Below are 12199 nucleotides of genomic sequence, written 5' to 3'. Positions count from 1 at the left end.
GATTGAACTACACAAGAAAATTAATATGCCCCCTATTGTGACCCTCGAGGCAATTCAAGCCCCTAAAAGCATCTGAAATTGTCAGAACATTAATCAAAGATTGTTCGGACTTGTCTCCCCCTTCCCCCTTGCCCCCCCCCCCCCCCCCACCCCCCCCCCCCCCCCCCCCCCCCTCGGTCAGATAATTCTGAATCCACCTTTGGGAATTCCTAAGGATCCATTCAAACTGTAAAACTGACAAATAGGTTTATGGCCTGTGGTCAAGTAACCTTTATTCCGAGTTCTATTATCAGTGCGAAGGTATTAAATCTTATCTGTGTATTTACGCCCTTAGTATTGCCCAAGTGTTTGATCAATGATAAAATGAACAACTTTATCAATGCGTCCGTGAACTATATACGGTTCAAGAAGACGATTTGGTATATTCTCTAAAAGGATATATGTAACGAACCAGGGTTAAAATCTATTTTTAAAAATATTGTCAATTTCTAACTAGAAAGTAAATAAAGTAAACCACCGAAGATTAAGTAGTGTAATATTCCAGCAAACATTATTGTCTGTATCTTGAATGTGACGATTACAAACGCGCATAAATCCGGGGATCTTATTTTTTCATCCAAAACAAACGTAACGGTACTGTGTGTTGAACGAGTTCAATCAAAATATGTTCACTACGTAACAAATCGCCTAAAACTACATTTGACATGTTGACTGTATTATTGATAGCCATATCGCTGCTTAGGGCGCGTTCATGCTTGATTTTGAAGGCAGAATGAGCGATTTGTAACGCTCATCGTAAACGCTCATCGTAATCGCAGTTCCACGGTGCACTGTTCATGCTCTCTTCTCCAGGCAATTCTCCTTGGGTGGCCTTCAGCTGGATTCGCAAACCTGTGTGCGCATGCTACGTAGACCCACTAGAGGTCAGTGCGTTGACCCCATTTAAATGCGTTTACAAATTGTAAACGCATCTTTTTGTGAGTTTACGATCGGCGATCGTGATCGCCGTTTTTCGGTGATTCTACAAAAGTGAGCATGAACGCAATCGTGTTTTAAACTAAACGCGTAACAGATGCCTGATTCTGGCCGTCAAAATCAAGCATGAACGCGCCCTTAGTCATGCCAAAATATCAAGCAGTGTCGACGTGATTTTGGAGGTTGTTCCAGTATTACTCGACGATATTCTTCTTAGCCTTGCGTTGTCATGCCCAAAATGGTCTAAATTTGCGGCAAATGTTCCGCAATTGAAACGGGGTTATCGGTTAATATATTGTTCAAACAGTGGTGTAACTACAGGGGGCCACATGTCATGAGGTACCCCCCCCCCCCCGAGAGAGGGAGAGAGAGAGAAAGAGAGAGAGAGAGAGAGAGAGAGAGAGAGAAAAATGAGGCAAAGGCGGGAATGGCAACGTCAAGGGGCAGAGGACCCCCTACACACCATCCTTTTACTCTTGTTTGTTCATTGGCATTCCATCAACCAAATTAATACATATCCGTGCCGCCTCCCCCCCCCCCTCCCTCGCTACGCCACTGTGATTGCAATACAACAAATTTAAAGGCAGACTAACCTGGTCACGCCTCCTTCCTGGTAACTACTGCGGTAGAATCCTGCGAGGCCGTCCCACAGTTCACCAAGGTACTCGATCTCCAGCACGTAGCCCGTTCCCGCCTCCAGCATCTTACCGACGTGGAAATGGACGAATTCGTACTCCGGTGTGTAGGTAACGTCTGTGATTTCGATCATTTCGCCGTCCTTGGACTCGAGTGTGTTTGATCGGATGGTGATGTTGTTGATGTGGAGGGTGATGACGTCGGTCTCCATTTTACAATCCATCACGATCTTGACTTTGCCGTCAAAAGTGAATACCCGGTCGTCCGTATTTGGCCGAAGGTCCTGGATTTTCAAAAGCAGGAAGATGGATTCGAAAACCGCTGTTAAAACTATTACAGCTCATAAGAAACAAAATCCCTTTGGGGTGCCGAAACTTGCATTCTAGAACACTTCTAAACTAAGCCCATTATGGTGTTGTGTAGCTTTATCTCATTCTTTTCTCAATTTTTTAAACCATTTTTTTCAAATGCTCCATTATTCCCCTTGAAAATTACTCCAAGAACGTGCACCCCCCCCCCCTCCCCTCACATCAGTGTACCTGTGTTTGAAAAGTCACTCCTTTCTTAAGTTTGTTCATAAATCATACATTGCATCAATGATAAATTAATTGTTTTCGTTACCTCTTCATACAGGTAGGGTTTGAGGTATAGTTGGTAGTTTTCTGGTATGACGTCACGCGGAAGACGGCCGTCCCACTCCCCGGCGGTCGGCGTAGGTGACATCATATGCGTCTTGACGCTCGGCTCCGTCACTGGTGGTTCCGTCACAGGCTTCTCCGTCACGCCCGGTTCCGTGGGCTGTACCTGCGGCTCCGTTATCCTCCCCGGTTCTGTGGGCGGTAGCTCGCAGGCGCGGTCGGGCAGGTAGTAGGACATGCATCCGACACCGGCGACCAGGCCAGCGCCGATGATGGCGAGGAAGACAAGTTGGCCAGTCGTGCAGTAGTACCCGCTCGACTTTTTGTGGCCTCCTTCTTCGTCGATCTCGAACTTTCCGTCGACCGTCATGCTATTTTCCGTGGGTTGTGTTGCTGAACCAGCTATATCGGAGGGACAGAGATAAAAATTTAAAAAATGAATGATATAAAATAATATTGAAAATCATAGCACAGGTGATAAAACTGACATGACAGATAGAGACTTGCATGACCCGTACATACTAAATATTACTTTGTAGCGTCCAATAAGTGATTTTTGGTTTAAATTCATAATCTGCGAACTCCAAAGTGATAAGAATACATTAAAGGTAAACTACCCCGATTTTGTCGGTGGTGGTGTTAGTGGACCAGTTCTTACAGCGATTGCCATTACGTTTTTAATATTTAATAACGTCGAAATAAATTTTCGAAGATACTCAATACTAGCCTCGTGTCCACACACAAATTGGTTTAAGGTACTATGTCCCATTTGCAGGCCAAAAAGAAAAATAAATGAAAAGGCTAAATTCCAACGGCATTTGAAAGATAACACTGTTTTAGAACTTCCCTCAAAACAAAAGGGCTTAAAGATGTCTTTTTGGGGGAAATAATGACCGTTAGTGTTGTTGAATCGAATTAAGCGATCGCGTTTGTTTAATAATAGTCTGATTTTCAGAACCTTGTACTGAATGGTCGTACGTTTTGAGCTTAGCAAAGATTCAATCAGTGGAATTTCGGCCATTACAAGTATTGAGTTATTGAAGTAGACAAATGCTCATGTACCCTCTACAGCTCAACAGTGTCTGACAGTAAAGTCCAGAAAGTAAACGGGTTTCTTTGCACAATTTGAATACTAGGACACTGCTAGCACGTGCTTACATTTCACAGATAAAAAAAATGATGACATACATATTTATAATTCCTGCAAAGTTCTACAGAATGTGATGTTGGCTGCAAAAGGAATACACTACCTTTAATGAAATTCATTCGATTTAATGAGTCTCAAGTGTGAAAACCAATCAAAATTATCCATCTACAATGACTGTGAAAGTGGTGGTTGTGATTAGTCTAGACTCTAGACTTAGCCGAACACTTTGTCCATGAGAGGAGCACATCTCTCTCAGCCTTAGAGACAGACTAGCTATCGTATGTCTTGGACTTGTCTGAAACCCTTGACTTGAGTTCAAATACCGGGTCAGTCGCCAGGGGAAGATAAACGAACTCGATCCCCTTACAGTCTTCTACTTTACTCTTAAGAAAACAACATTTTGACCAGGAATACATACGTTTGTAAGCTTAGCTTTTCATATTCTGCAATAATCATTCACTTGACCAGAGTACTGTGTACTTTGAGATTTACATATAGCAATAACGTGACTCTCAGATCGCACACGTGAACTCAATAGCGTAGTCGAAGTACTGTAGGATGTGTTGATCCAGAAGAATATTCAAATATTTAGATTGTACCATTCAAAAGGTTGCTGCAAAATTTACGGCTAATATTCTTGTTTAATTCGTGGGCACATGACGCCTTTCTTTTTTGCCCCTCCCTCTTCTGCCCTTCTGAAAATTTAGCTACGCTTTCATGCTCTATCAATTATTATTCGAAGAAGGAAGTTAGTATTTTTTTGTTTACATAAAACAGTAGATTTCAAGCTAACGCAAATTCTAATAAAAAAAAAAGGAATCACCATTAAACAAGAAATTAGGATCACAGGATTCGTATATAATTACGCTTTAGCTCTGTGAAGCTAATGAGATACAACCTTCATCCAAAGAAGCGGTCAGGTAATAGGAAACAGTATACTCTTTGTATTGTTATCTTTTTTCTGTCTTCTTGTTCTTCTTCTTCCTTTTTTTTTTGGGGGGGGGGTGGGGTGGGTTGTTCTATTCCGTTTTTCGCCATGGATTGCTCTTTAAGCCCAGAGTGTCTTTTTTCGCTCTCCCTGGACATGAAAGAATCTAGGACGACCTTTTTTAATCTTCCAGCATGTGATGCAACTAAACACACGTCCTCTCTATGTTATTTCGGATAATATTCTTTACAAATGGGTCTTATTCTGCAAAATCCTCATCTAAAGTCAATATTTGCTTTAGTAGTCCATCTTATTGAAGCACCTGACTTCGTCCGAGCAAAGTCCGAAATGGTGGGACAAAAACAGGGCCATGATGTAAACCTAAAGTTTACCCTCATCCGTCATAAATCGTGATTTGAATAATGAATGTAGAAGTTATTTACAGACTTTTCATTTGTATCATATTTGCTTGTATATATATGTATATAGATAAATTTAAAGTTATACATATTGGGTTAATATGGCCCAAAATTGAGGTAATTATCTATCCAACCAATTTTTTGCTCATTTCTTTGCTCAATACAAATGGTGATGCGATTGGAGAATACATTATCCAAAATGAGCATAACATTGGCTAAATGTAGCAAGGATACTTAATTAACAGATTAACCTCAGGATGGCCAATTTCACCCAATATTTTCAAAGTATTTTTGCCAACCTCCCCCTCTTAATTTTCCATTTTACTTTACACAATAATACAAACGCTTTGTTACCCAGTTTTGACGAGAGTACGGTTTAACTTGAAATCACATAAATTGCCTAAAATGACTAAAATGTCTCCAGCTGATGGCCGAGATACAACGACAATATACTTCTCTTTTCTCTTCGTGTAATAAAACAAGCAAAGAGGGAATAACCTGTGCATCGATAAAGGAACAAGTTTTCTATTAATTAAGTTATCATGATGATGACAAGTTGATAATTAACTACTGCTATAATACCTTCCCTATACGTGTAAAATCATCATTATTATGCAAGTAAATAGATACAATTAGTTCAAAGTTCAATCGATAGAGAATAGAGGTGATTATGACAGGTAATCATGGTTTTCGTAAGTTTATAAAATCCATGACTCACGAGACAATGATTAAATTATTAATGACATTTGTCTTCAATAATGAGGTTCAAAATACGCGGGATGTATGCAATTTCCGATTCGGACATCAACTCTAGTTTTTTTAATTTGTTATTGTTTGTCTGTATGTTTGTTGTTGTTGTGTTATCTCTAAAGAAAGTCCGTAGAATTGAAAAAAAAATGATTCCACTTATCACCTCACAGCAACAACAACAACAACAACAACAGCAGCAGTAATAACAATGACATGAGCAACGATGATAACAACAACAACAACAACGAAACTAGTTTCTAGGGTTTGTAGTTCTTTTCGTACCTTAAGATTGTGCTGACAGCGAAACATAGTTGACTTGACGTGACCTTAATATAATGTTATCTTGTCACGTTAAGTTTGTGACAAGGGGAGTTATACTCCGTATCGATTAGTTGAAGTGGTGCAAACATGAGAGACGAATGAAGCTGACACATCGAGAGGCAAAGGTAGATAAGATACAGATAATGAGAGTCTACTTGGATAAGATCCAAATATGTTCATGTGTCCACTAACGAAGGGAGGTTAGAAGTGCCCAAAAAATTGTGAAAAGCGATAAGAGATAAAGATTTGTCTGGGAAAGGGGTAAATACTGTAAAAAGGGGTGGAGTTTTTTTAACAGAAAATACATAAACAGTGAGGTAAAACATGAATAAGCGGGGGGAAGCATGCGATTGTACATGATGTAGCTGTGGGGCACCCGATCACACCCCTAATATTCCAAGTGCCCCTCCCATGACACCTATGCCCCTTTATGAGATGGTTTTCCGCTACGCCACTGCAGTAACTTAGAGATAAAGAAGGGGAGATAAGTATATGAAGATAAATAGGAAATAAGAATATAGAGGTGCAATGATGGGAGGAAAATTAAAGCTGATATTAAAACATGAAGACTCGAGATAGAGACAGTTACACACAATCACACACACACCCATACACACACACGGTCATGAGAGAGAAAGACAGAAGACATGGGTGCAATGGCCGGGGGGGGGGGGGGAGAGAGAGAGTGAGAGAGAGAGCGTGAGAAAGAGGGTGAGGGTGAGAGAGGGGGTATAGGGATATGGTGATGAAGAAGAGATGGAAAGAGACGGAGAGCAAGAGAGATGAAAAATGTTTGTAACATACATAGGGAGTTGCCCCGGAGCCTCTCTAGGGGACTTTTTTTTTAGGGGGCTTGGGGATCTTGCATTCATTTTCTACACAAGCCTAGTGATCTTCTTTTTTTTCTTTTTTTTTTGGGGGGGGGGGGGGTGGCGGGGGGGGGATGAATAAAAAATTAAAAAAACTTCTTGAACCGCTCCTGGAGTCAACCAGAAATATAAAAAGGGGCAACGTTCGGTGATGCTATGGAAGCGATGTCCTATATAGGGTTACTCTTTAAACAGACCTGAACATGAGGACATACCGGAAAAGCATAGTAACATGAGGACACACCGGAAAAGCATAGTAACATTACTGTCAGATCGCCTTAGGGGACCGACTTGTTTCAAGCACCTTGACAAATCACATTCGGAAGACGATAGACTAGAGATGTATATATCTGTACTTAAAAATCGAGTCGTCTATTTGTTTTCCCAAGGCCATTTATGGCGTCTGTGTGCCAGGAGATATGGCTGCGAATCCTGCATTTATGGCTACCCGAAGATAACATTGTACTGGCTGTGCGACCCTTTATGGACACCAATCAGGGAGATGGCATCTCCCTGCACCCAGAGATAAGTCATAATTATGTTTCGCAACGATCCCATTTCGCATATTTCACTTCAAATTGTACATAATTATGTAACAAACTACGTCTTTTATATTTCTCTCTCCCTTTCTCTTTCTCTCTCTCTCTCTTTCTCCCCCCCCCCTCCCACCGCACACCGCTCACACATCCACGCATGAAACAAAAGTGCTCTCGCTACCCTAAACGACAAACTTTGCAAAACGCAATTAATGAGAGTCTAATCTTTTCTCAAACGCACATCATACTTTGGCCAACATTCGCATCCGAATTACTACAATTGCATTGTCCTGATTATACTTAGAGAAACTATAATGCATCAGAAACATGACAAAAAGGCCGCGTGCAAAGCAACGGAGTGTTGATTTTACATGAAGGATCTATTGTGCCAGGCAGCGTTATTTCCACCCGATATGTTTTCATAATCAAACTCTCTTAAGTTCGTTCCAAAGGAGTACCATCTTAAAGTCGCAGACCCTAATGCATTTCACTCGTTTCCAGCATGATACTTATTTACTCGTCACAAAATATCATTGTTAGAGGTCCAACGTTCAACTACATTTTGTCTCACCTACATCTGTGTTTTTACCAAGGTGTGGAATAAAAACGTTAACAGGATTTTTAAAATAAAAATATGTCACGTTCAAGTTTAAAGGTTAAGGAGAGGACCATTTTTTAAAACAGATAAATGCACGAAACACGAAATGCAAAATATCTATTCCCATAATACCTTCGGAAGATACTAAACCGTTTCCTCCAGTTTTTCTCTAAATATTCAGAAGTTGAATTCCACATTTTGAAAGTTATATTAGCGATCACTTCGTTTTTTTCCAGTGGAAGTGAAAAATAAATAGTAAAAAAGACTCTTAAAAGAGTAATACAGCTGTGGAGTGTATTCCATTCTAACTTCGGAGTGAATTCAACTCTAAATAAATTAGTGATCTCTAAAAAGAACTCCTAAAATAGCAGATTTCCACTCCTCTGCATTCAGAAAGTTGTTTGAATTCTGGTGGTCATATTATAATATATGAACAACAAAATATACACCTGTAGGCAAATTATTCGCCACAGTGCGTTAAAATTGTTACGCATCATTTAATGTTCACATTTTTAAAAAAAAAGTCCAAACAAGACTGCAGGACTTTCGTTTCGAGGTTTCGTCATACGCTTAATCAGATAGAAGATACAAAACGAAAAGAATATTGTATAAATAACGGAGGAATGGGAAATAGGAGACGAAAACAGAAAGTGCCTCGTGGCATGCATATCAACCCTTGGAGATCATATGGGAGAAGACAGGTCAGGCAAACGCGACCAACACGGAGTTCTCCAGGTTCGTCAACCCCACAGCAAGGGCTTACAAACAGTCGCAGAGCTAAGATAGAAATGTGGCTAAGGGAGTAAGGCTCAGTGGTAAAAGTCGATTTATAACACATCAACAGCCGCAGTTTTATCCGGAATCCTTTCCGCATATATATCTCTTTTTTGTTACAAAACAGACTGTGTACAATACAGACTAATGTTTCTCAAATGGAAGACCGTTTAAAGATGGGGCGGTAGTTCTCAAACAAACTTAAGTCAAGCCGCTCATAATTCAGACCGAAACTCTGCCTGTGAAGTTACAGTAACTTTGGCATCGTTTGAGAATATCACAGCAACATTTGCTCACACCTGCTTCACTTCCAATCATTAACAACGAACAGTTTTTTTACAATAATACAATTGTGATATAAAATGATAATAATTGATAAATCCTGTTCAAGACTTACAAATCAACAGTTGCTACTTGATCCGGCGGTGTCGCTGACCAAACTGCTACAGTAGCTGTGTGTTTCAACCCTTTAGTGTAATCTATAATGTTACCGATCGCTGACCCGTTTATTTCGCGTTACAGTTGACTTTAGACCCTGTTTACACTCGGGTAGGAACCAGTTCTAAATTCTCCATATCAGTGAGTAAGTAGAGTTTAACGTAGCAATCCCATCATGCACCTTGACAGTACAAATTCATAAACAGAAGCTCGAGAAGCAACCGAGGGATTAAAAAAAAAAAAAAAAAATTGCGGGGGGGGGGGTGGATAACTGACTCGTGCCCCCTTAAGTATAATTTAGGTAATCTAAAAAGAGCCTACCGTAATTGTGTTCTTGTTCACATTCTTTTGAATTTAACACCCAAAGTACGATACCTGAAAAACCTGATAACCCTGATGCTCCGACAACGTTTTCAATCCGTATCCTTAAGGGTTTTAAACTTTGATAATTTTTTTTAATTACAGTTTAAAGAAAATTTGAATGGAAGGTTGTAACCCCCTCCCCCCCCCCCCTCTCTCGCTCTCTCTCTCTCTCTCTCTCTCTCTCTTTCTCTTTCTTTCTCTTGCGACGTCCCTGTATAAATATTGAATCCTGCAATTCTATAGAAATATCCTAAAGCATGTTAAGGCGCACGAATTTCATCGTATATGCCAAACTGTCATGATAAGCTTGCCAAAGTAATGTTTACAGTTTCTCAGGATATACATGTAGATGGTGTGCTCACACAGTAGTGATATGATGCAACCTCCTAGTGGAAGCATGGATCTCCCGGTGTAAATGGGGCTCAGTCGCCACGGTGAGCTGTGTCTCTTACCCCAAATGGGCGTTGCATTACGCCACCAGTCCAAAGGTAGCCGAGTGATGAGATAAGGGGCTCCAACGACACAAGCTCCGGCGACAATTGCTCCGTGGTCAATTCCAACACTGACCGAATACCAAAACCAACCCTAAACCAAACATTGTAAAAACAAAACAAAAAAACACCTAAAACCCAATTACAACTCCAACCCGAACCCTACGTCTTTGCATGGCGAAGTCAAGCCTCGAGCAAATGTCGCCAGAGTAAATGTCGGGTCACCGATAAGATTAGAGAGAGAGGTAAAATAAAATAGGTGCGCAACTGAATATATTTGAGGCCTCAGTATCGATTAAAGAGGTGCCATTAAGATTATGATAAGGTACGCAGTCATCACCATTACGCAGTCATCATGTGACTCGGTGTGTGTTGATAACATTATTATTTCGTAAACAAAAGTATATGTAATGAGTAACAATACTACTATATTTTCTCTGGCATCACTTCATAACCATGACGTCACATCGCCTTTTAACTTGAAATTCTAATTTGGAAAGCATCAAATTATCTTCATCGTTGTTAAATATAACCAAACGAACTACGTTTTGTAATAAAATGGCGGTTAATTCATTCGTAATAATTAATGTTTACAGTCATATTTTAGGAAGGCGCTAATGACTGAAATACTTCAAACATACCAACCAATGTCTTGCATAAACCAACGGTGGACAATTACAAACGATTTCCTTTTAAAATGCAACGATCACATAATATATATCTATATCATTAATTTAGAACACGCGTGAATCCGAACATTTTCCATCATAATGCGAGAGCTTTTAATAAATTGTTCCTACCACCTCAATTCCAATGCTACGTCTATACACTACATGACCTCCGTCCCAGGTTCATAATGACTGTGTGAGTTCATACATGGAAATGACAGAGTACTGAAGGTATAGATCAGTTTGGGAAACGCCCCCCTCTCAACAAATGAAATGGAAGCTCTTATTACCAATCGTGTGAAAGAATATGTTTTGACTAGTACGTGATGATACAAATCTTGCCGGGAAACCGCCTATACTATTCTGAAACCCTCACGGATAAGTTCCCATTCTATCCTGGGTAAAGTGCTGAAAATATAATGAATACCTTGCAAAATGTGACGTAAATAATTCCATGACCAGTGGCGGGATCCTTGTACCATAAGAGCCTGATAGTAAATCTAACAAATCTACCCCATGATATTGTTTTCATTACACACAAATTTAACCTATTTAGTATAATCGAAGTTGTCTAGCAGAAAAAAGTTACGAAACGGTATATTATGTGCCCTATATTTATATGTTGATACGTCTTTATGTGAGCCTACGGGGCCCTTGTGTAAAGCAAATTCGTAAACGATAAAGATGAATAAAACTTTAAATGAATAAATAAACAATAATTCTTAATGGATAATGGATGTCGCCTGTATAACTATGAGGAATAATGTAATTCGTTAAATGATCTCTCGGAAGAAACTTTTGATATGATGACGGTCTACATGTTAGTGACATCATACCAGAGGGGTCCATTGGGGTCACCCTATCCCACAAGTGGTTTAGCGTACCTTGTCAAAGGAATAAATTCCTTTAGCATTAAGTTACGAAACAAATGTAAAACATAATGTACTTCTCGTCTGTTTCTTTGGCCATTGTATGTATAAATGTTAATCTGCACAACAGATTCCAATTCATGAAGACCAGGACATCTTCTTGAAGTTGGTCTGTTAGAAATGTACCTATGAGAGCTTCCTCAAAAGGGGTTATTTAACCAGCCTACAAATCCATTCAAACCAGTATTGATACTTGATATTATTCAGTTTGCACTACGAAAGCAAAGTTTAAAGTTCAACACGAATTTGTTTGGTAAAATGTTTACTGGAAGAGTCCGTATCAGCGCATGATAATCCTATCTCCTTCCTTCCTTCGTGCACCTGTTGATTCCAACAAAACGATAGTGTCTTGCTATAAAGACACAGAGATTTGCAAGAATTGCCTTTCGTATTTTGTCACTATTTTTCTCTCTTCTTCTTATACATCTGTAATGGTTCAAACATTGCTTGGCGGAAACCCATGCTTTCAGACGTCATATTTGCATAGTCACTTGAAAATCTTCGGACAATTCATTTTTGCATGAACATTGCAAAAACATTGTAGGTCTTGGGTCAATTGATGATCACCAGTGAAAGATAATCGTGTATTGTCGTTTTATCCACTGGTATATGTATGATAACATAACATTATCGTATTACCTTAGATTTGAATCTATAACAAATAAAATTTCTATAAATCATAATGTACCATGATGTAAGAAAAGATGAGGAGGTAAAAG

General features: G+C 39.6%; 1 protein-coding gene across 4 annotated transcripts in view; it reads right to left on the bottom strand.

Moving 5' to 3' along the window:
* Positions 1-12199, bottom strand: part of LOC578352 (aminopeptidase N) — a 44221-nt gene that overhangs the window by 19180 nt on the left and 12842 nt on the right. For 3 of the 4 annotated variants that reach the window (XM_011667650.2, XM_031000364.1, XM_031000363.1), the window contains 2 exons: positions 2233-2651; positions 1569-1894 (listed from right to left, as the gene is read on the bottom strand). In XM_011667650.2, coding sequence (XP_011665952.2) covers positions 1569-1894; positions 2233-2651 — 745 coding nt within the window. Of the gene's footprint in view, positions 1-1568; positions 1895-2232; positions 2652-8988; positions 9097-12199 lie in introns of those variants that run through there. The other variant, XM_003724764.3, reaches the window with a different exon arrangement.

Source organism: Strongylocentrotus purpuratus, unplaced genomic scaffold, assembly GCF_000002235.5.
Source record: "Strongylocentrotus purpuratus isolate Spur 01 unplaced genomic scaffold, Spur_5.0 spur5_scaffold_6, whole genome shotgun sequence".
Classification (NCBI taxonomy): domain Eukaryota; kingdom Metazoa; phylum Echinodermata; class Echinoidea; order Camarodonta; family Strongylocentrotidae; genus Strongylocentrotus; species Strongylocentrotus purpuratus.
This window is presented reverse-complemented; position numbering and strand designations above follow the sequence as displayed.